General features: G+C 41.3%; 1 protein-coding gene across 2 annotated transcripts in view; it reads right to left on the bottom strand.

The window, feature by feature from the left end:
• Positions 1-26052, bottom strand: part of LNX2 (ligand of numb-protein X 2) — an 89625-nt gene that overhangs the window by 25268 nt on the left and 38305 nt on the right. The window contains exons 2-5 of one of the 2 annotated variants that reach the window (NM_001075884.1): positions 17061-17582; positions 7586-7812; positions 5947-6146; positions 1852-2220 (exon numbers count right to left, since the gene is read on the bottom strand). In NM_001075884.1, the coding sequence (NP_001069352.1) occupies positions 1852-2220; positions 5947-6146; positions 7586-7812; positions 17061-17467 (1203 nt within the window). In that variant the 5' untranslated portion in view covers positions 17468-17582. Of the gene's footprint in view, positions 1-1851; positions 2221-5946; positions 6147-7585; positions 7813-9848; positions 12023-17060; positions 17583-26052 lie in introns of those variants that run through there. The other variant, XM_059892055.1, reaches the window with a different exon arrangement.

Genomic DNA, 26052 nt, shown 5'->3' with positions numbered 1-26052 from the left:
AGGCAGAGCAGTCCACCTCCCCAAGGAGGTGTTCTTCCTCCCCAGGACTTCTTGAAGGGTAACTCTCTTTTAAAATGAAAACAAAACATGCAAGTCTGTCAACAGGAGATGACTGAGTCAATCAGCTGGTGAAGATCAGGACATAGTTCTACACTTACTTTCATAGTTAGGATGTTCACAACATACTGCAGACACAAAGCTGCGAATTCAGAACTCTGTGGACATATACACTCAGGAGTTTGTAAGGATGTTCTCCAAACAATGTTGACATTGCTTGCAGTGTTTCGTGCAAAGTCAATTTTAACATATTTTCAATATTTTATCTTCGGTATTTTATTTCCACTTTAGACACAGAATCTATGTTATTTTTACAATCCTCAATAAGATGATTGGAAGTGAAAGTTGCTCAGTTGTGGCTGACTCTTTGTGACCACACCAACTGTAGCCTGCCAGGCTCCTCTGCCCATGGAATTCTCCAGGGGATCTTGCCAACCCAGGGATCTAACCCATTCATTTTTCTCAAAAAGAAACTTAAATTGAGCAACTTGAGTTTTCTATGCCTTGGGGAAAAAAATCACAACACAAATTATGATGTAACTATTTAAATTATAAAAATCCAAATAAATGTATTACTGATGAAAAACTTTAAGTGTGTTTTCTACCTGTGTAACTATATTTTCCACATTTTGGTTAGAAATTTAGAACACTGCCTGAGACACAGTCAATCTATATTGCTCTCTTCCTGGCTATCTTACTGAACTGACTTCTCACTTCAAAAAGCATATCCAACTCACTCATTTCCTTTAACAAATTTCCAAACTGGGTTAACTACCCCCCCACACACAAGATAAACTGTTCTTAGCAGGGCAGCAGCTGATGCGACCCACAGGTATAGCCCCTGGTGCCCTGAGTGCTGCCTCTGATGTGAGGGAATGTCAAGGCATTCGATTTCTTTAAGCTTGACGTCTATGAAACAAGACCAATGCCTGAACCTCCTGTCAGTGCAGTATGGCTGTGACCATGTTTCCTGAAGGCTACATTTAACCAAAAAGTGAAAAAAAAAAAAAAAAAAAAAAAGGGAGTAGGTTAAAGAGGAAGTGAAACTTTCTCTTAGTCTTAAAACCTCACTGTTATTTAATTCTATGTACATACACATATTTCATGACTATCAACCTACCTTAATTTCAGATATTCAATTAACGGACGCTTGGTTTCCACTGCAATATGTGTTGTGCCTGCTTAAAAAAACCCATTTTGCTTTACCTTCCTGTAAGGCTGTGGGAAGCCCCCCATCTCCCCACTCCCCCTTAGATGCCATGGCATCCTAGAACCTAAAGATCGTCTCTGGTTTTTAACTCATCTGTTTTGATGCTGTTAATGAAAACACATTTCTTTTCTCTAATAATGACAACCTACTTCCAGAAAATATTATATTTAAAAAAAAAAGACACTATAGAGATACTCTGAAGAGTAAGTTACCTTCTCCTATTTTTATGGACTGAGAAGTGCAGGGGAGTGGAGACACCAGGTGAGTCGCACCCTCGGTGACTACAGCCCCTGGGGTCTTGCTGCTCCCACAAGTCCACATGTGAAATGTGGACACCACCACCGGCCACCTGACACCACAGGGCCTTTAGAAACAGCCCACCTAGAAGGTCACGGGGGTGCAGATCAGCTGGGAAGAGGCAGGACTAGCGTGGATTAGACAGTGTGGAAGAATTTAGGTGGCCCGGCTGGATGGTGAGGCGACGTCGCACCACCCCAGACCGATCGATGTTACCTGCTGGTGAGAACGCGCACTGAACTCCGAGGGGAGACTAGGCAAGCTCAGTGGGCACGGGCAGGGCTCACCTGGATGATCTGGGCAGCCAGCTCAGGCGTCCCGTGCTTCAGGTCGTGGCCATTGATAGCTAGCACCCGGTCGTTGCTGCTCAGCCGGCCGTCCTGGGCCGCCAGCCCGCCTTCCAACAGGTCAAGGATGAAGACGCCCGGTTCGTCGGTTCTGCGCACGAGTTTGATGCCTAGCTGCTCAGCAGAGTCCCGCTTGTGCAGCACCACTGGGAAGACCTCCTCCCGGGGCGAGCCGCCCTCGGGGTGGCCGTGCGCACGGCTTCCGAAGCGCCTCTCTCGAAGCACGGTGAGCTGCAGAGTGCTGCAGGGCTGCGACAGCACGGCCCGGGCATAGTTGTGTGACACACTGCTGATGTTGTAGTTGTTGACCTGGAAAGAAAGCATTAGGACAACTCTCATTTTGCCAAGTTGTGGAAATGTGCAACATTTCCAAAGGAGACCAACCTTGTGAAAAACATATACAGTCATTATTTACAAAGAACGCTTTACAAAGACATTCTAAAAGACAGACTTCCTAAAATTAACTTAAAATGAAGAGCAGTATATAGAGATTGGTAGTTCAGATCACAGCCTTTAATGATAGCTGGATAACCTGTGGTGGATTTCAGAGCTTGTTTGAGTGTCTCATGTGTAAAATGTGTTTACCACTATCCACTCCACCGAGTCAGGATGAGCCTAACTAGTCAACATCAGGTATGGCAAGGGGTGATGAAAGACTAGCTCTAGTGGAACAGAAACGGAAGGTCTACTGGATTACAAGTTTGCTTGATCAAATGAAATCCACTTAAGTTAGAGAAAATAAACTTAAGGAAACTGACGCATTCCAAATGTATCTCATTTCAGATGAGTGACTTTTACTTTAAAGCAGATAATCATAATTTCACTCTAATTCTTTGGCTCACAAGTGTAATGTATCTAACAAACATAAGCATAATTTAGTACTCACAGAACACTTATTAAACTTTGTAACTCTGAAATAAGTACAGTGACTGATCCTTGGACATGTAACATCACTAAGAAAATACACTCAGCTCCAGTTGTTTACCCAATGGGAGGAGATTAGCTCTTGTATTTTTCACAGTGAGAGCTGTTCCCAACCCAATGCAACAGTGAGGGGGATAAGGCTCTGGCTGAGGTAGGTGTGATCACCTGAACTCCTTACATTTTTTTCATGTTAATCTACATGAAGCGAGGCCTCCCCACTTCCTGTTAATCTAGGGTTGATAGTTCTGAACACTATTACCTTGAAATGTTGTTTATTTTGGCCTGTTGATGTCTTTAAAACTTCAAATTCATAGGTATCATACACAAACTTGCTGTTCTCTCAAATCTGAGCCTTTTGTGCATTTGGTAGCTACCCAAGCCCTCAATAAGAACACTTTATAACACGGGATCAAGTACATAATTAAAGCAGTGTCTAAAAAGACTAGTCGGCCATGGATCCATGAATCAAAAACCATTCTTTCTGTCTATTCAGCTAAGAGCGACCTAGCTCTCAGCTCATATTTGTCTTTCTTGCATTCAGATATCACATGACTCTGGCCAAAACCCAGTCGTAGCCATGCGAAAGCATACAGCCTCTTAACTAGCCATGAGCAGTAGGTGTGGAATATCCCACAAGAGAAAAAAGTTTTCCCTCATGAATGTGTGGTTGCTGGAAAAATGCAGAGAAAGAAGAGACCAAATAAATTATTGTTTCTAGGCTTTGTAAAAGCAGTGCCAGAAGAGTAAACTCGACCATTTTGGTTAAATGTGCTTTGTACCAGTGTAATCAACACATGGGGCTTCCCTGGTGGCTCAGACAGTAAAGACTCTGCCTGTAGTACAAGAGACCCGGGTTTGATCCCTGGGTCGGGAAGATCCCCTGGAGAAGGTAATGGCAACCCATTCCAGTATTCTTTCTGGAGAACCCCATGGACAGAGGAGCCAGGCGGGCTATAGTCCATGGAATCACAAAGAGTCGGACATAACTGAGCGACTCACACTTTCACTTCACTTTCAATCAACACACAGCTGTGGTTATTTTCCTTTAAAACTGAACATGCCTCAATCATTGATGATAACTCCAACTGAGAACACTCATTCTTCATAATGCTCTTAAAAGTTGTATTATCTTTAATTGTGACACTGATGTAATTTATACCAGCAGTATTTTTTTTCTTCCAACTGCTCAAAAGGCTGCATCACAAAAGGCCCTGAAGGTATATGGGTCTCCTAGTCAAAGAGCCTATTTAGCAGAAGAAGGTGTGTATTTAATGTGGGAAAACCAAAGCCACACCTGTTACTGCAAATAGTTTGCTAAAATAAAAGCACAGGCTTGGAGCTCTTTGCTCTATAAATATACCATCTTCACAACTCTCGGGTATTTTCAAATTGGGCTCCCTGTATTATTTATGTAGCTCATACAAAGATAGAGATAACCAGATAGTAACAAATTCCAAGAAGCCTCCTTTCCCGGTATTCACTTCTGCTGCTGCTGCTGCTAAGTCGCTTCAGTTGTGTCCGACTCTGCGACCCCATGGACTACAGCCTACCAGGCTCCTCCGTCCATGGGATTTTCCAGGCAAGAGTACTGGAGAGGGTTGCCATTTCACTTCTGAGTGACCATTAATACTCCACATGTGGGTGAGGGGTGTGGCTTTACTTACTGATTCCAGCACAAACAGTCAAGAGGCCAAGCAGAAGTCTGGGCCCACAGTAGCAGAGATCCTTTTGAATTCATTAATCAGGTTATGTGTTCATATTTTGTTACCAGTTTGAATCATTAAACTGGATTTCAGATGACTATTACTAGAATTATTAGTATTATGCCTCCATAAATAACAGTGCCTTGGAATTTCTATAGTGTAAATGTATATAGCTTTGAGTTAATTTTCAAAAAATATAGTCAATAATTTCAGATAACTGTAATGTTGAGTTATAAGGATTCAGTTATATTACTTAACACAATTCTCTAAAACAGAGGAGTAAAAAGTCTACTGCCCAACTATATTAGCTAACAAAGCCTAAAAAACTATTTAACCTCAGTTGTACTCAAACAATGCAAATGAAAACAAAGTATTTATTTTTTACCTTTAAAATTTAGAAAAAGAGTACCTAATGCTAGTATATCACTATTGGCAAAAAAGAAAACAGAAAAACCCATGTACACTAACAGAATGGCTGGCAGTTGGAGAAAATGGGACCAAAAAAAGACAATATATGAGCTGCAGAAAAGGGCAGCTGGGCTCTTTTCTTTTCCTGAACCGCCCGCATGTCAGGATGTGGGGGCAGCCCGCGGACCCAGCCTCGGGGCTGGGAGTACAGGTGAGGTACCCACAGGTTTTGCCAGCCTTGTACTGCTAGAGACTAATGTCATAAGGTGAGAGCAATCACAGCTGTGCAGTGAAGCGTGCGCTTACTGGTAAACACTGTACAGTCAAGAAGCTGAGTTTACATAAGCAGGACTGTGACGCTTCCTGTACCCTATTTCTTCTTAGTATTTCTAAACAAAACCCTGCTGGAAAGTTCCGTCTGTATCAGCCGTGCTAAGAGTTTGGGGTCCAAGTGTTACAGTGGGGATAACATACCTGAGGGGCAGCATACACCTAGGGGTGAGGAAATTCCTAGAGGTTCCAGGTTTACTTCAATAAAGGAGGTGGTTATGCCTGGCAGGATGTTAGAGCCACATCCACTCCATCAGGGTGGCTGCGGTCACACAGAAAAGACAAGTCCACTTACACAGTGCACTGTCCTGATGTGCCAAGTGATAAATGGAGCAATGAAGATGGTCAGTGGCTCACATAAGGAGAGGGGAGAAGGGCTAAGCAAAACTGGAAGGACGAAGGTGGACAGCCAGCACCAGGCTGGAACTTTATCCCACACAGAAGCCTCACCTCCCTCTCTCCTTAGCCTTAAGGCTAAGAAAACACCACCTGTCCCGAGCCAGCTCTTGGGAAAGGGGAGAAATTGCAAACAAATTCTGACACACTTTGCATATAAAAATAGCAAAACTCACTTACATACAACGCAGGTCCCACAGTACCACAATGTTGTTCTAATCTCATGAGTAAGAACGAGAAAGCGCCAAGGTGACAGAGGAATTAAAACGAGTACCTGAAGAATCTGGTCCCCGGCAAGGAGGCGTCCGTCTTTGGCGATCACCCCATCGCGGTAGACTTCCTGGATGACAATGTTAATCAGTGGCGTTTCGTTGCCACCCACAATACTAATTCCTAGCCGAATAAAAGGATTAGACCGGTGGATTTCGATGGTGGTGATTTCACCTTCTGGTAAGCTAAGTGGTTGTGGTGTGGCTGCCGAGTTAAAAGTGAGAGAAAAATAGATGGAAAGAGAAACATTTTATATCTTGATTATCTTCAGGCAAAGAAGTCATATTACATTAACAGCTATGCAATACCACTGGATAAGAAAACAGAATGACAAACAATATCTGTGTGCTAAGATTATCTGAACATCAGTAAATTATTGCAACCAGCTACATACCAGATCATGAGGGGTGACACAGAGATCTGAAAGTTGTATTAAGAGAGCATCACCTCATCCTAACTGATGAGACAGTCTGGAGGGTGGTACGTGTGAAAGTCACTCACTTGTGTCTGACTCTTTGTGACCCCATGGACTGTATAGTCCATGGAATTCTCAAGGCCAGAATACTGGAGTGGGTTGCCTTTCCCTTCTCCAGGGAATCTTCCCAACCCAGGGATTGAACCCAGGTCTTCCGCATTGCAGGTGGATTCTTTACCAGCTAAGCCACAAGGGAAGCCCAAGAATATTGGAGTGGGTAGCCTATCCCTTCTCCAGCAGATCTTCCTGACCCAGGAACTGAACTGGGGTATCCTGCATTGCAGGCAGATTCTTTACCAACTGAGCTATGAAGGAAGCCCCTGGAGGGTGGAACAAATGTCAACAGTGCACAGCAGTATAAAGAAAAGACAGTTCTCGTATGTGGTCACCACAGGGTGAGAGGGAAGTCACACAGGCCCTGAGAAAGGGAGCATCTTAAAAAGGGGTTATGGCTGTGGCAGGCAAAATCTGAATTTGTATGAACTTCTTCAAGAAAAGTATATTTAACAGTAATTTAAGTATTTAAAAGTAAATACCCAGGGCCAACCACCAAGCTATGCCCAGGAGCCACGACTATAGGCTTTCCTAGCGGGCGGGAGTCGAGGGGACCACCAGAGCATCGCAGCAGTCAGAGGAGTGGCCTCGGCGTCAGAGACACACCCTGTCCTTCTCTGGCCGCACATGCTGACCGAGCAGTCTCTCCAGATTCTCCCTGATACAACCTCCTCACGGCACTGACACAGGTTTTGGGTCAGTTAGTGGATGGAGAGGGTCTGGCACGGAGCCTGACACAAGAGGCACTTAACTGGGGTCATTATTTTTGTTGCTCTTGTTATTGTTGTTTTCTTAGTTAAGAAGTGACAAGCAAACGTTTGAACACAAACACAATAAGACGCAGTTTAACAACCAGTGAATCTTGGACTGAATATAAGAGGGAGTGGAAAGGTCCCCTTTCTCGGGCTAAGTTCCACATCCTGCTTCCAAGCTGCAAGCTGTTAGAACTGTACCCCTAAAAGGGTGACTTCTGTGGTATGTGAACCATATCTCAAAGTTAATTGTTTAAAGAGGAAAACAACACATGTGGGAGGGCAGCGGGGAGAGGTGGGAAGGAAGGAAGGAACGCCTGATTTGAGACAAGGTGGAGAACAGAGGCGGGGGCGGCACGTACTGTCCCCAGCTGGGCTCTCTTCAAAGGCGGGGTTGTCCAGGCCGGGCTCCTCCGTCCAGGAGGGAAGGGATGCCGATGTCAGGGTCCGCCCTGAGCAGTCTGTTTCGGGTGATAAAGCAGCTGGAAGGTCTGTGACAGTGGTTCCATTTTCATTCTCGATCTCCATCTGAGTCTTACTAGTTTTTCGTTTCTCTAGGGCAGCTCTCCGATGAGAAGCTCCAGGACATCTAGAAAGACAACAGCGGGTGGTTTCCAGCCGGTGTGAAAGGGAAAAAAAAAATGACTAATAGTTTGTACCCCAACTAAACAACAGCAAAGGCTTCTATGCAAAAAGCACCTAGAAGTACCCTCAAGCAGTACATAATTCTGATCTTAATTTACACAGAAACTAAGTTCTTACCACTCCATGCAGCAAATTTAAAACAAGGCATCTGCACAAACAAGGGTTTGGTATATCTCAAAGAATACTTCAGTAAGAAGCTGTGTTTAGAATATATTAGTACCAGAAATACATACACAGTATACAGCACTACAGTAATCTCTGCCCTGTGAGGGCTGTCCTGAGGCTCCAGTTAATCCCCCTTTTCACAGGGTAGATGGCTGAACTGCAGTAGTAGGAACGAGCACCTTTCTCCACATGCCACCGGTGCCCTGCCTCAGACCCTGAGCACTGCTGGCCTCTCTGCTCTTGCAGCTAACACTGCATCTCACCCGCTAGGAGCAGAGATCCACATGAAGCTTCACCAGCTGCGGGAAGCTCAGCCAAGGCTCAGACTACCTACTATGACAGACACGGAAGCAGGTGAAAACATACCTCCTGGTTTGTAAAAGCAAAGCTGCAACAGAGGAATTACAGGTACGCTATGAAACTTAAAGAAGGTATTTCTAAGTTCTGGGGAAACTTCCATAAGTACCAAGAAATAAGAACTGTTACTTGGCTTGTTTTGACTTATTTAGGCAAACAAAGGGGGCAAGATACATGCTTGTTTAAACATTTAAAGAAAGTCTTATACACGCTGGAAATGCTGCAAGGTGCCAGCTCTTTTCCACATGACACCTCGACAAGACACAGGATGAATAATGAATGCCGTCTGAGGAGTGAGCAGGAGGAGTCAGGCATCTGTGAAGGAGAGGGCCAGGCACACACCCCCAGACCCTGACATAATTCCACAGACCCCATCGACTCTCCTACTGGGGGAAGAAGTTTAGAAAAGGTGGGGCAGGGTAGACGACAGTCTTGTGTTCAGGATTGCAGTCCTTCATTCAATGACAGCATTCTTAAAAAATCTACAATTTCAAACAAATTAAGTATAGAATTAAATTCAATTAAAGTATAGAATTCAATTAAAATTAGAAGCTATTCTCTAAGGATATGAGTAATACACGGAGAAGGCAATGGCACCCCACTCCAGTACTCCTGCCTGGAAAATCCCATGGACGGAGGAGCCTGGTAGGCTGCAGTCCATGGGGTCGCTAGGAGTCGGACACAACTGAGTGACTTCACTTTTACTTTTCACTTTCGTGCGTTGGAGAAGGAAATGGGAACCCACTCCAGTGTTCTTGCCTGGAGAATCCCAGGGACGGGGGAGCCTGGTGGGCTGCCGTCTATGGGGTCGCACAGAGTCGGACACGACAGAAGCGACTTAGCAGCAGCAGCAGCATGAGTAATACAATTTCCCACATGAACCGAAGATTTATTTTAGGTCCTGGATTTAAGGTCTTGAGAAGGTCATTATTCAGTCTCTCTATTCGGCACTCTCTCCTGACTTGCTTTCCCTTCACCTTGCTTATAAGGGGCACAGTGGACGTTCTGCACTGCACTGCGAGGCAGCGCTCCACGGAGTGTTTCTGTAAGGGCCTGGCGAATATTTTTGAAAATTATATCACTGAAAAGATTACTTCTGTCGAGAAGTAATTAGAATTTAAAATACTTATAACTAAGATAGGTAAAGATTTAGTTCTCAAAATATATATCATACACAAATATCTACACAGACTAGAAAAAAGGACTAGGAACAGGAATTGAAGAGGAAATACAAACAATATGAACACCTGGGAATTAGCCTAACAAATGACTAAAAAAATCCTACAAAGTAAATAATCATAAAGGCTAAGAAATAGTTATTAAATACAGAAAAACAAGTTTAAAAAGCAAAACAAATTTGCTAGAGAGGTAAAGAAACGGGTCTATATAAGTTCCCAGTAGGAGAGCAAATTGGTAACAGGAATTAAAGACATTAAACATGATGCCATACAAACATACAAAAGAATAAGCCTGCCTAGCATCAGAAGAAAGTTAGAGAGGGAACCTTTGGGAACACCCATGTTTAAATACGATGAACCAGCTGAGCAGATGGAGATAGAACAACCACACAAGAGCAGCAACAAAGAAAAAGCAGCCAACTGTGTCAATGCCATGTAGGGGCAAATAAGATAAGGGCCACAGCACTGGTTTGATCTGGAAATGAGAAGGTCATGGTGACCTTAGAGAGAACACTTTCAGTAAGGAGGGCAGACGCACAGACCAAACACATGCAGCTCTGTTAACAAAATACATGCATTCCACAAAATCTGCACAGAGCTTAGGGGAAAGAGGGCTGGGGCAGACCATGCAAAACCAGGGTGTCTGGGGATGGGGATGGTGCTAGCGGGTACAGGGCTTCTTTCTGGGGTGTTGGCACGTTCTAAAAATTAGACTGTGATGATGGTTACATAGTTCTGTGAATATATTAAAAACCACTGAATTGTACACTTCAAAAATAGCTGAAGTTTATGGTAGATGAAATATATCTCAATAAAACTAATTTTTAAACAAAAATTAGGGAGCGAATAGACCAGAGCAAAGCTGACACAGGTGGCCAGAGTCAGTGTCCCTCCCATCTGTAAACATTTGGACCTGAAAGAGAAAGGAAGACACCAGCACGTGTTGAGTGTCTAAGCTGTGCCTGCTGCTGTGTAGACGTTATGGACAGGATTCACTGAATCCTCACAAGCGCTCTATTATCCCCATTTTACAAATGGGAAACCTGAACTAAGCCAAAACCACAGAGCTATCAAATTACAGAGTCAAAACCCAAACTCAGATCTGACTTCAAACATGCCTGCTCTTTATAGTGAATCATACCCAGTTCATTCTTACGGAGTCCCATCTCTGTGCCTTAAGAAAACATAAATTGCATTCCTTTCACAAACTTCTACCTAGAAACACAGTCATAGAATGTTAGAGTAAGAAAGGCCTTGGTAACACAAAACTCACAAGCAACAACAAAACCTCTGCTTTTCAAATGGTGCATTTAACAGTAACAACATAAACCGCAACTGGCACCAGGAGGCAGGTAACTGAGTACACTAGGAGGCTAGTGTGGACGCTATTGCACGTGATTAAAAACAGCAGGAAACAAGTGCACACTGACCCAAGTTACATGCCCTGAACAAGATGGGGGTAGGTGTGCACTCGATGCGGGTGGAAGGGGAACCCTGAGACAGTGGGGGGCCCTCACCACGGGCGCTGGACGCAATGTGACCGGCCACAGGCCGGGCACTTGTCCCTCCCCAGGGAGGGCCCTCTACATGCAGGTGTGTCTTTAAAATTTTCCTAAATAACTCCCAAAGGCTCTTGCAGCAGCCAGAGCAAACTGAGGGACTTCTTTCCTACTGAAGGTTGTAATTTCACCCCCCTATTCTGGCTCTCCTTATGGAGGAAAATCGCATATGAACTAGCTTGATTTATGGCATAGTGGCACCATTCCCTGATATACGATGACTCACTTTAGGAGATGCAGAGTGTAGCAGAACACACTGTATTATTAGTAGCAGTGTTAGTGGCGGTGGGGCCGGCAGAAGGGGGCGGTGGGGGAGTGGCAGCGGCAGGAACAGTAGACGTAAGATACAATAGCTCATGATTAAGTGCCAGCACAATGCCGGGCACTTAATGAAGCTCAATGAATATGAGCATCTTAGAACCAATAAAAATGATAAAAATAGTTATGGATTATAGCATGCAAAAATCAATTTAAATGGCATTAGTAAAATTGTTAGATTGGGGTATCCGAAAAGCCTCTCCTCCATAAAGCCATGCGAACACTGGGAAAAATTGTTCAGTACCAACTATTACTGAACTCTGGAAATAAGCCAGGGTTCAGTAGCAATCTGGAATGCATTTATTTAAGAAAAATGACAGTTTCAGCAGAAGGTACATGTGAGCTAAATTTTTGTGTACCAGTGAAATCAAGTCCATACTAATCTGAACTGGACTGTTGAAGTTAATATGTTAATTGTAATCCCTTAGGCAACCACTAAGAAAACAATTCAAAAAACAGGTATGAACAGAAACGACAAAGGAATTAAAATGGCATTCTTGGAAATATTATTTAACAAGAACAGGGGAAGAAGTAGATGAACCTTTAAAGAAACTGAAAAGAAATGATATATATAAACAAATAAAATAAAAAATATATAAATTCTATCTTGTTGGTAATTACATCAAATATAAATAAATTAAACACTCCAATCAAAAACCAGTAATTGGCAGGATGGATTAAAAAGAAACAGGATCCAACTATATACTGTCTACAAGAGACACATTTCAAAGATACAAATAGGTTTAAATCAGGAGAGAAAAATATATACAAGCAAACAACATCAAGAGTTGAATGGGTATACTAATTTCAGACAACGGAGACTTTAAGACAAAAATACTTTCTAGTGACAAAGAACATTCTACAATAATGAAAAGGGTTTGATTTTTCACAAAACTATAACAATTATAAACAAACACAATAGCAGACCCTCAAAGTATTTACATGAAGTTCAAAATGACAGAATTAGAGGAAAAAAATAATAGTTTTTAAAAAAAAGAAAAAAAAAAAGCCTAGGATGTCTCCATTCCACTTTCAATAATGAATAGAATAATTAGACATAAGGAAAAGAAGAGAGACTTTTAACAATATTATATATCAACTAGACCTAAGATAAATCTATAGAACACTCCACCCATCAACAGTAGAACACACCTTGTGTACAAATGGAATATTTTCCAAGACAGACTGTGTGCTAGGCCACTAAAAACAAAAAGCCTCAATAAAATTTAAAGTATTAAATCATACACATGTTCTCCAATGACAATTCAAATTGGATCAAAGACCCAAATGTAAGAGCTAAAAGCGTAAAAGTCCTAGAAGAAAACAGGCGCAAAGCTTCATTACCTGAGATTAGGCAGTGGTTTTTTTAGCTATGACACCAGAACTACAAGCAAAGAAAGAAAAGATAAAATGGACTTCATAAAAATTAAACTTGTTTGTCCTTCAAAGGGCACAGGAAAATGAAAAGGCAACTGACAGAATAAGAGAAAATACTTGCAAACCACATATTTAATAAGGGTCAGAATACACAGAGACTGTTTAAAACTTACAAAAAGACAATCACTTTTAAAATGGACTAGTGACGTTAAGCATTTATTCATGAGCTTATGGGCCATTTACATATCTTCTCTGGAGAAATATCTACCTAAATCCTTTGACCATTTAAAATTGTATTGAGTTTTTGTTCAGTTGTAAGAACTCTTTATATATTCTGGATACTAGACCCTTACTGGATACGATTTACAAATATGTATCTGTTTTTTACATCATGTAGGACAAAAAAATGCTGGTGAGCATGTGCTAGACACAAACTTCTCTCTAAGTTACAAACTGAATTTAAAAGAGCAATCTTCTCTCAGCGTACCCTGACCCTTAAAGGCTCAAAACCATGTTAACTAGAGAAGCTCTCAGCACAGAAAGACTTCTTTGAAGTTTTTCTCTGTATTGTACGTTCTTTTAGAATACTGTTAAACTCAAGTTCTAAGAGGAAAAGAAAAAATGGTTCTGAATTTTGCCATAAACTAGGGCACAAATGATCAATTTAAAAAAAAGTATCACTTCAATTACCATAAGCTTTAAATGTTAAATTGCTGAGGATAAGGCAGGATGGGGTTGAGAGGGGAAGAGGAATCCTCACAGTTGATGTTGCTTGGCAGAACTTCATAAGGCAATTACTAAAATGTTACATGCGTCATACAGTATATGTAATATTTCTTGAGGGCTTTAGTTCTCCCTTCAAAGATGAGCACTTTTCCATGTCTTCTAAAATTTTTCATTGCTTTCCTAATATATAATCAGTTAATAACTAGTAATTTTATTTAAAAATACAGTCATCTTTCACAAATGTTTTACTCTTAGCCCTAGGACAAAATGTCAGCTGTTCTCAAACTGAAGCAGATTTCTTAAGAGTAGAATTTTGTTCAAATAGGGAAGGTAATTTTGCACTCAAAACTACCAGATTTAACAAACTATTTCTGCTAATAAAATTATCATAATTCTGTGTCTCATGACATCACCCTTATTGCTAGTTTGTGCTGGTTTTACATGACTGCACATTTTTTGTTCTCTCCCCACAAAGGGAAGTTTATGCCTCAAATCTGGGGGGTCTTATGACTGACAGCATAAGGGATGCTATGTGACTTGAAGGCTAGACCATACAAGGCCATGCAGCTTCTCCAAATTTATTGGAACCCATGTGAGAACTTAACGTAGCTGGAGGCCACTGTGCTGGAGAGGCACCTGGAGGCTCTCCTGTGGACGAGTCCTGCCTGAGCCCATGCCTCCTGTGACCTCCATCAATGTGCCAGACACGTGAATGAAGCTTCTGTCCTGGATGTAAACACTCCAATGCCAATGGCTGCAGTCCTGGGCTTTCAGTTCTCAGCTGTGACCCAGAGTGGACAGAGCAGAGACAAGCCAGTCCTGCTACGCCCTGAGTCCCTGGGACTCACCGAATCGATGAGTGGAATATGTTTCCATGCGCTCACTGTTTTTATCTGGTTATATTTGCAGTGGTTGGTTTCTCACCAATACTGACATTTAACATTTGTGAGGTCAGTCAGGCAATAGGTAAGTGAAATCAGGGTCTTCCCTGGTGGCTCAACAGTAAACAATCTGCCTGCCAATGCAAGAGATACTGGTTTGATCCTGGGTCGGGAAGATCTCTGGAGAAGGAAATGACAACCCACTCCAGTATTCTTGCTTGGGAAATCCCATAGACAGAGGAGCTTGGTGGACATGGGGTTGCAAGAGTCAGATATGACTTAGCAACCAAACAATAGATAACCAGAACACAGATTAACAACTTAACTGAACAAACGTTAGTTCTAATTTTGATAATCAGCAGTCACTCTTAGCTCTTTACATCAAGCAAGTCACCTCACCTTTTTAAATCATTCACCTTTTTCAGTGTTATCTTTCAAAACACAAGCCTAACACATTTTGGAAATGATTAAATTAGTAGCTCAAATATTAAGAAGCACACTTGGAAAATGGAACTTTCAACTGGACATAACTGCTTAGCTTTTATCAACCTATAAGTGAAGGGACAGTTTGCAGTTCCCAAGTTTTTACATCATCAACATAACAGTTTGACAGAAAAAATTCATGATACTTCAACTACATATTAAATTCTTGTATGCATTTTAAGTAAACATTGCTACAATAATTGTGTAATTTTTATCTTACTGCTATCAAAATAATTAACTGAGACTCTGTTCAGTTCCTCTAATATCCCAAAACTGATGTTCATAAGAGCCAGAAAAGAAACATTTCTTAAAAAGAATACTTCTACTGAGAGAAAACGGAAAAGCCTAAAATCTTCAACCTCAGCCACAACCAGGCCTGAACCAGACAGCAGACTCAAAAGTCTGGGTCAGTTTCCAGGAAGCCTCTGTTACCGTGTTCAGATTCTATGCCTGCTGGTGATCAAAGGAAAACACCACATGCATTTTCAAAAGTGTACACATTTATCCCACTCTTAGTTCAGTGGAGCTTAAGTTTAAGCAATTCCTTTGTAAATCTTCTCATTCTTTCTCATAAATGTAAATTATTTCTAATCAGTATACTCATTGTATAACACTGATATTTAGGATCAGAATGAACACATATTCACATATATATCAAATGTTTACTACCACACAGCAGAGAATGGGATTCACTCTGCGTAAGGTCAGCATGGTATGGCAGAACAGTAAGCAGGAACAATGAAGTTTAAGTCTAACCATGCTTTTACCTATCTCCAACTCTCTGTGACTCAGTTTCCTGATTTGTAAAGTGAGGGGATGAGCTTAGATTCAACTCTATGATTTCAAGTGTGAGTACAGTGACAAGCTGTTCTATACCAGACTTATACTATATTATTTCTAAATCCAGTATCTTACATTAAGCCTTGTTATTCACAGTTACTGCAGATTTACACTGCACAAGTGGTTTAACTATGAAATGTAGACATCAATACATTTATTTTGGTCATTTTATATGATTATATCTAAGAAAAGGTAAGTTTTAACCCTTCCCAAAGTGTATAAACAATGTTAAAGAACAAGTCTTTTATTAAAGTCAAATGATAAAAACTCACTAAACATTCAGCTGAACAGATTACTTCACCCTTTAAAAAGCCTTTGTTAGTAGAACAAAAACCCCTACTAAAATGTTTCCAACCTCTAGTTCTTGTTCAGTCTAGTTCCTGAACATAGAATTTTATAAGATTTTAAAGAATGAAATCATGGATACAGGCAGACCTCATTTTACTGCACGTCCTTTACTGTGCTTCAAAGATACTCCATGTTTTACAAATTGTGGCAGTCCTGTGTGTCATGAGATGATGGCTTTCTTTCCTAGCAGTAAAGGATTTTCAATCAAGGTGGGTACATTTTTACCTAATGCTGTTGAACCCTTCCTAGAGCACAGCACAGTGTAAACATAACTTCTTTGATAAGCACTCGGAAACCAGAAAGTTCCTGTGACCTGTGGTGTTATGCTCCCTGATGTTCGCTTTATAGTGGTGGTCCAGAACCCAACCCGCAACATCTCTGAGGTGTGCCTGTGCCCATTTCCATGTTGTAGCAATGTTGTCATTTTTAACAGCTGCATAGTATCCCGATGCACTGATGGACCACTGTTAAGTAATTAGCTTGACCCCAATTTATTGAACTCTGCACAAGGTTGCAATGAACATCTTTATATACAACGTTCCCTCCTTTTGGATTATGTCCTTAGGATGAAATGCTAGGTAAGATGATACTGACAGTTCCAGTTTTGAAATAAACTGTGAAACTGCCTTGCATATCCTGCTACCCATGTGAATATAACAACTTCATATTATACCACCAAAAACACTGATAGGGGGACTTCCCTGGTGGGGGCCTGGGTTTGATCCTTGGTCAGGGAACTAGATCCCACATGCCGCAACTAAGACTTGCAATGGATACAACATGGCCACAACTAAGGTCCCACACAGCAGAATAAATAAGTAAATATTATTTTTAAAAAAATACTGATAGGTATAAAATGGTACTTTCTGTCTAGGTTTTATATTCATGTTTCTGATTTCTGTCTGCTTGCGCAGCCTTTCCACAAAGCCTAGAGCCACGCTCTCCCTTTCTCTTGCTCACCTGTTCTTAAGATGGCCTTCCAGGTCACAGCGCTGCATCACATCATGGCACACTGAAGAAAATGGACATGAAATCAACAATTTGTCCAGGAGTTTATGAACCAGAATGCTAGACTTCTTACACGACTTAAAGTGGAGTTTCTTCCGGTCCAGCGGACAGAAATCCTTCTCCTGTAGGAAGTTTCTGAGGCACTTGCAGCAGAAGGTATGTCCACAGGGAGTGTCCAGCGGCTGCAGCAGAGGCTGAAGGCAGATATGGCAGACCAGGTCGTCATCCACTTCATCCTGGTAATTGTACAGGTGGTTTTCCCGCGTCCAGTGCTGCTGGCCACATTCGAAACACAAAGGGTTGAAGGAGGAGGACAAGGTCTGTTCCACAGACCCCATCTCGTCACTTGTGGTTCCCATTGTGAATCAACTGCAGCAGTTTCTGTATCTTCATATGCTGGACTTCCACCAAAGGTTTGGTTTCCTTTACAAGTCAGTGATGCTGTCCTTTAAAACCCAGGCCTGGTTTTCTAAACTAGACAAAGCAAAATAACCAAAAAAGTAATTAATATCAATCAACATAGGTTAAAAGAATCAACATAATATTAGCAGTTAACATTTTAATAAAAATTTTACTAAAAACTTTTTAGTAAAAAATTAAAATTTAGGTCATGTAATAAATTAGCCATTAAAACATTAAAAAAAATTAAATTAACTAGTTTGCTTGTTGGCTAAGAAGAATGACTTACCATGCCAAGTTATTGGTAAGAAAAGAATTCAGGATTAAAAGCAGAGAAGTCATATTTATATATGGTGTAATATAGGAATCACATGTTCTACTAACTGAAATCACTCAAGACTTCACTGTTTAATGGTAGTTTTAATGCCAATTAATCTCTACAGTATGCTAACAGTGCAAATTGAGGTATATTATATGTAACATGTTTGCATTTGCTATCCCAGTCATGGCGCCCTGCTTCTGATGGATTTTTACACATTTACGGTGCCATCCCAAAGATGGTGTCTTTGGAAGGATAAGTCAGTATCTGTGAAAAAATGACCTTTGCTCTACATTGTTTAGGAAAAAATGGATTTCAAAGAACCTATGTATGATTATAATATTCTCCCTCTAATACAGATTTTGTCTGTATTGGTAGATATGGCATATATGAATGACATCTTGGCAAACTCCAATATATGCCATTAGGAGAAAAAAACCTGCTATAATTCAATTACAGAGATAAGCCATGTTATAAATGTCAAGGCTTACTCAGCGCAGGGGGTGTGTGTGTGTGTGTGTGTGTGTACATGTTATGTGTCTCCTCTGAGACTGCAGCCCACTCCAGTGCAGGGCCAGCAGGGAAGGTTCCATACCTCTTGCTACTGCAGGACCAGGGGTTAAAAGTTCACCTCCAAAGGCAGCAGCTATGTTAACTCTGAATATTTACAGACCCTGGTAGGAGCCAAACACTGAACAGGGAGAGAGGTGATGTAGGGAGAGGATGGTTAAGAAAGCTCAGTGTGAAAACTAAAGGCACTAAAACTCCTATGAAAGTTGTGCACAGGACACTGTGCGAACACAGAGAAAGTGGAGAAGAACTGGTATCTAACTCAGTTTGGTTTTGTGGCTGCTGGGCGGTGGCAGGAATCAGTGGCCAGAGGAGAAAATGGACAAGGGCAGCTCGACTAAGTCACACGTGAACTGGCACAGCAATTTGGGCACGTGAGCAGGTGAAATGGTGAAGACAAGAAAGGAACTCAGGGTAGGGCGGTCCTGAAACCTGGGGTCCGGTACCAGATGAGAAAGAGCAGACAGCATGTTAATGCTGCTGGCATTTGTCTCTGTGATAATTCTCCCCTGATCATCCATATATATGTATATATTAATATATATATATATATATATATGCCCAGAAGATGATGCAAATCACCTAAGCTTTTGCATATGATAAGTTTGCAGAAGAAAGCCTGGCTTGCTGCCTGACTATGCTATTGTATTTCTTTGTGGAGTATTTATCAGAAAAACAATATTAACATTTTAAGAGATTTAACAAGAACTGCCATGAACTATGAGGTGGTGGAACAAGATTCAGTTGGCATAGCTGATTCAGATCAACTGTGTTTTCAAAAGCAATTTAATAAAATAATAATAGTAGCTTGTGACCTTAAACAACCAGGACAGCATTAAGATAGCAAACACTTCTCATATTCTGTAACTCATGGGCCTTACTCTGAGCACCATAACTTTTGTCAGTACGAGGTATGTGAGATTGTGGAGAGCAACAAAATTTATCTCCGGCAAACAGACTACTTCAGTGTAGGCATTTTAACACAGGATGTCCACAGACTCTTGTTTCCTACTCAAATAGCAAGAAAATCCATATATCCCTTGCTCTTCTTGGTTTGTGATAGCATTAACGCTCATTTTTTCTCAAGAAAATATACTGCAATTCTGACCTCCCACATAATGACTAAGGAAGCATTTCTCTTAAGGCACTTATATTTTAGTTATTTGCTAAATCTCTAAATAACTTTTAGTTCTTTATTTTTATTTTATCACAAAACCTTTTCATGAGGAAAAATAACACGCTCCCATTTAAAATTCCAAATAACAATTGCATCGTCACAGCCAGCCCAGAAATGTCTCCATGGTACCATGACACGAATGTTAATTGAAAATGTATCAGGGGTAAATCACTAACATGCTCATGTAAGTATGGATTAGAGAGTGTCAAGACCATAGACCCTAGAAAGTTAAGAGTACATATACCCTGGAGCCAGTCTGCAAGGTGTTCAAACCCTTGTTCAGTCACTTACCAGCCCTGTGGCCTGACTGGACTTCTCTGTGGCTGTTTCCTGCTCACAAGTAAAATGAGGTGAGTGACGGTGCCGATCTCAGAGGGGTGATACACAGAACAAACAGGCACGTAATACGTGCTGTTCAGATATGAGCTCTCACTACTATTATCAAAGATAAAGGAATAAATGTTCAGACAGATTTTATGATTGGCTCAAAGCCACACAACTTACAGTTACTTAGTAAGAGAGAAGGAAAATAAATCCAGTTCCTTCTTGTTTCAAAATAACCCAATAGTAATTGGCTACCACCGGTGGCTCAGTGGTAAAGAATCTGCCTGCAATGCAGGAGGAGTGGGTTCAATCCCTGGGTGGGAAGATTCCCTGGAAGAGGAAATCGCTGTCCACTCCAGTCTTCTTGCCTGGAGAATCTCATGGACAGAGGAGCCTGGTGGGCTACAGTCCATAGCATTGCGAAGAGACGGACACAAGTTAGTGACTGAACAACATTAAGTAATTACATGAAAGAAGAAAGGTATCTCATGAAAGTCTTAGTGTATGAATTTTGTGAAGACCAGGGAGCCTGAGCCTGCTTTTCCAACCCCCAGCCCAACTCCTCTCCTTACAGCCCAGGACTTAATTCTACTTTGGGAGCAAGTCCATGATAATGGCTCTTACAGCATTTCACACCGTCATCCCTCACTAACTGTGAGCTCCTCATGACCTGGGCCTCCCATAGCAGTGAACCTCCGTAAATGTGGAGTGACCAACTGAGTAACAAAATGTTTGCTCACTCCTGCTAGTTACGTGGCTATAAATACACTTATACATACAGAAGCATACGCCCATGTTTAATTTTGATTTCAGATATTCTATGAGCAGAATCTGAAATATTAAAATACAAGTTAAATACTAGTTTTAAATACTCTCCAAAACATAAAGACAAAATGTTGCAAAATGTGTATCTTCACAAGCTACATTATTTGTATCTAGTATTCCAGGAACACAGTATACAGATTAGTCAGTTCAGTTGCTCAGTCGTGTCCAACTCTTTGTGACCCCATGAACCACAGCACGCCAGGCCTCCCTGTCCATCACCAACTCCCAGAATTCACCCAAACTCATGTCTATCGAGTCGGTGATCCCATCCAGCCATCTCATCCTCTGTCATTCCCTTCTCCTCCTGCCCCCAATCCCTCCCAGCATCAGAGTCTTTTCCAATGAGTCAACTCTTCGCATGAGGTGGCCAAAGTATTGGAGTCTCAGCTTCAGCATCAGTCCTTCCAATGAATACCCAGGACTGATCTCCTTTAGGATGGACTGGTTAGATCTCCTTGCAGTCCAAAGGACTCTCAAAAGTCTTCTCCAACACCACACTTCAAAAGCATCAATTCTTCAGTGCTCAGCTTTCTTTATAGTCCAACTCTCACTTCCATACATGACCACTGGAAAAACCATAGCCTTGACTAGACGGACCTTTGTTGGCAAAGTAATGTCTCTGCTTTTCAATATGCTATCTAGGTTGGTCATAACTTTCCTTCCAAGGAGTAAGCATCTTTTAATTTCATGGCTGCAATCACCATCTGCAGTGATTTTGGAGCCCCCAAAAATAAAGTCTGACACTGTTTCCACATCTATTTGCCATGAAGTGATGGGACCAGATGCCATGATCTTCGTTTTCTGAATGTTGAACTTTAAGCCAACTTTTTCACTCTCCTCTTTCACTTTCATCAAGAGGCTCTTTAGTTCTTCTCCATTTTCTGCCATAAGGGTGGTGTCATCTGCATATCTGAGGTTATTGATAATTTCTCCCAGCAATCTTGATTCCAGTTTGTGCTTCTTCCAGCCCAGTGTTTCTCATGATGTATTCTGCATATAAGTTAAATAAGCAGGGTGACAATATACAGCCTTGACATACTCCTTTTCCTATTTGGAACCAGTCTGTTGTTTCATGTCCAGTTCTAACTATTGCTTCCTGACCTGCATAAAGGTTCTCAAGAGGCAGGTCAGGTGGTCTGGTATTCCCGTCTCTTTCAGAATTTTCCACAGTTTATTGTGATCCACATAGTCAAAGGCTTTGGCATAGTCAATAAAGCAGAAATAGATGTTTTTCTGGAATTCTCTTGCTTTTTTGATGATCCAGCAGATGTTGGCAATTTGATCCATGAACAGTATCAAAAGGCAAAAAGATAGGACACTGAAAGATGAACTCCCCAGGTCAGTAGGTGCCCAATATGCTACTGGGGATCAGTGCAGAAATAACTCCAGAAAGAATGAAAGGATGGAGCCAGAGCAAAAACAACACACAGCTACAGATGTGACTGGTGATAGAAGCAAGGTCTGATGCTGTAAAGAGCAATATTGCATAGGAACCTGGAATGTTAGGTCAATGAATCAAGGCAAATTGGAAGTGGTGAAACAGGAGATGGCAAGAGTGAATATCGACATTCTAGGAATCAGCAAACTAATGGACTGGTATGGGTGAATTTAACTCAGATGACCATTATATCTACTACTGTGGGCAGGAATCCCTTAGAAGAAATGGAGTAGCCATCATAGTCAACAAAAGAGTCCGGAATGCAGTACTTGGATGCAATCTCAAAAACGACAGAATGATCTCTGTTCATTTCCAAGGCAAACTATTCAATATCACGGTAATCCAAGTCTATGCCCCAACCAGTAATGCTGAAGAAGCTGAAGTTGAACGGTTCTATGAAGACCTACAAGACCTTTTAGAACTAACACCCAAAAAAGATGTTCTTTTCATTACAGGGGACTGGAATGCAAAAGTAGGGAGTCAAGAAACACCTGGAGTAACAGGCAAATTTGGCCTTGGAGTATGGAATGAAGCAGGGCAAAAGCTAATAGTGTTTTGCCAAGAGAACGCACTGGTCATAGCAAACACCCTCTTCCAACAACACAAGAGAAGAATCTACACATGGACATCACCAGATGGACAACACTGAAATCAGACTGATTATATTCTCTGAAGTAAACAGATGGATGCTATTAAACTGGCTGGGAATATTACAACACATTTAAATAGCACTGGAGAGGGAGTTATAAGACTGTTTACCACCTAACTCCAGTCACTATTAATATGCTTGCTCTTCCTGGTTTATGAGACAAGACTATCCTGGTACATCTTAGAAACTCAGATGGAGGGTAGTTTTCAGTTAATCTGCACACTCTCAAACTATGTTATTCAGATAATTTCTCTTACTGTTACTTTTCATTTAGGCTCAAAGGGTCCTCATTGGCCCTAACCTGGAAGATCCAGCCCAGGATAAAAGATGATAAGGTAAGAGTTAGCACCAAAGTATGGCTGGGGTGGGTGGGGGTGGGGGGTGGGACAGGACACAACACGTCACCGGTTCCTCTGACATAGCTGAGAAAACCTCTCCTCTCTCTTTAAGTCTCAGCTCTGCCTCTACCTCCTGTCAGATCCCATCAGGCTCCTTCCTGCTCTCAGGACCACGGCCTGCCCTCCTGTTCCTGCTGCTCTGTACACATGCCTTCCTTTTAGCAGTTACTACCTTTGCATGCTTGTTTATCTGTCTTTGGGCTTCCCTGGTGACTCAGATGGTAAAGAATCTGCCTGCAATGCAGGAGACCAGAGTCAGGAAGATCCCCTGGAGGAAGAAATGGCAACCCACTCCAGTATTCTTGCCTGGAAAAATCCCATGGACAGAGGAGCCTGGCGGGCTGTTACAGTCCATGGGGTCGCAAATGGTTGGACACGACTGAGCGATTAACACTTTCACACTTTTAGCTGTCTTCTCACCTCTTGGAGGGTAAAGACAGTATCTGCTTTCTCTCTTGTATTCCCACATGTCAGCACATACTATGCAATAAAAAAACTGAGACTGAGCCTGAAGTACAGTCCTGAGATGTATTATATAACTATGTAAATATATGAGAAAATCTTGTATTAACCTGTGGTCCTGCAAGTGGTCAACATACTGGACCCTGCGCTATGACCATAAACACACTAGGAATAAGGTATTACTTCCTTTAATCTTCAAAAGTCTGATGAAAATTTGCCTCTTTTTTTTTTGGCTTGATGATATCAATACCACAAAATTTTCTTGTATTGTCTATGTTACATATCAGCTCACACAGCTACCTTTGTATAAAGCCGCAGTTGTCAACCTTTCACACCTAAGGATCCCTTTATCCACCCTGGACAAGTCTGGCTATTTCCAAAAAAACTCCAAAACTACCATGCAATCCAGCAACTGTACTCCTGGGCATTTATCTCAAAGAAATGAAAATTTACGTTCGCACAAATACGGGTTCAGCCTTATCTGTAATAGACCCAATTCAGAAACAACCCAGGTGTTCTTCAACAGGTGACACGCCACATGACACGGCTCAGCAGTAAAGAATGAACTACTGACGTGCACACCAGTCTGGATGGACCTTAGAGAGTTATGCGGGGTGAGGAAGCTGATATGAGAAGGCTGCATACTCTATTATTCCATGTATATAACATTCTTGAAATGACAATGCAACTAAGTTAATTAAAATGTTTATGTTTATTCATTTGTTAATAAAACAATAAAGCTCACTTTTACACATTAACATTTTTATGAAAAATAACTTTTTTTCAAAATTGAAGAACACAGTGAGGGGAGGCCCTGTTTATGAAGCATGTGTTTTGCAGATCTGGAGTCTTGTCTGTTTCTTTCAATCTGCTGTGAGCTCACCTGTCAAGTTTCCTCTGGAAACTCTACTGGACTCTCGTGAGAGACAGAGTGAAAAGGGAAGGATACATCTTAGCATTCCTGGGAAAACAGTTTTGGCCTTGTAGACCCGCTGAACACAGGGTGTCCTGGGTCACACGTGGACATGTGGCACAGAGTACTGAAGGGTTCTGACACCCTCTTCCATAAGAAGAGGTCCCAGTCAGCAACCAACACAACTTTTTAAAAAGACAAAAACCGAAAAAGGCAAGATGTGGAGGTGAGCGCATGCTGGAGAAGTCTGCCTGTCCTAGAATGGAACTCTCTCCCCAGAGCCTTCTACCCTAAAGATGTGTGTCTGGATATTTCTCTGTACATACGGAGTACTTAGCATATTCTATGAGACCCTAACAGAAAGTCTATTCTTCAATTAATTAAAATTTATTTCCTACTGCAAGACATGAGGAAAAACCCAAATACCAGTTTCCAACAACTCCACATCTATAATTTATAATTCTCTCATTGTCGACATAAAAGTGTGATTCAGCACACTCAGTGATATGCCTCCTTTTTCCTTTTTATGAAGTAGAAATGCCTGAAAAACCATTTTAAAATTCTTAAGATGCTACTTGTAGTTAGATGTACCCTATTTAGTAAGCTAGAAAATTAATAAGCTAAGAAAAAAATGCTGGAGGCTATGAAACTTAGGCTCTGAATTCCATGCCAGCTGGGTAATTAGGTCACTACACAATTCATTTTCATTCACCACATGTTTATCCAGAGTCTACTAGATGCTGGAATTACAGAGAGATTCTGGTATCTTGGCTTCTTATCTGTGTACTACCAGCTATGTTTAAAGAGTAACTGACCATACACATACACACACACATGGAGTTTAAATCTTGCTCATCATTCTCATGATTTTATATCTTTTTATACACAATAAAATACTTACTGATATGTTGTATTTATCTTCTGGTCCTGACAACTGTTATTGTTCTTTGATAACTTTAATAGTCTCCTAAGTATTTTATAAAAAGGAGGTTAAATTGTGGCTGCCAAAGACTTTGCAAATTTCAAACATCCTTCTGCCTTTAGTTCTTCTAATTTTGAACCATTAAGCTATGAAAACTTTTCTAATGCAAAAACCAAACCGATTACCTACACAATTCCTGTAGGCTCAGAGAGTTATACTTCTAAAAATTATACTAAATGGTGTTAGAGTAATTTTAAAACAGAATTGATATAAAACTATTTCAAAAAGGAAACACACCATATGGAACACTAAACATTTCCAAACAGGTAAGACACACTCCCACAACACGTGATGGCTTCGCAGCAGAGCTCAGCACAGCACCAGCTGACAGAGATGGTTGCCTAACATCTTACAGACGTCACAAATTCAGGAGAGTTGCACACTACAGAAACGGTGGGGGTATGAGGGGAAGCAGTTTGCATAGGTTTAGCTTTATTGCATGTGATGTTTACCAGCTGGATATAGTTTTATACTTATTTATTATGACA

Source organism: Bos taurus, chromosome 12 (genome assembly GCF_002263795.3).
Source record: "Bos taurus isolate L1 Dominette 01449 registration number 42190680 breed Hereford chromosome 12, ARS-UCD2.0, whole genome shotgun sequence".
NCBI classification, from domain to species: domain Eukaryota; kingdom Metazoa; phylum Chordata; class Mammalia; order Artiodactyla; family Bovidae; genus Bos; species Bos taurus.
Note: the sequence above shows the minus strand (reverse complement) of the source record. Positions and strands in the feature narration are given on the sequence as shown.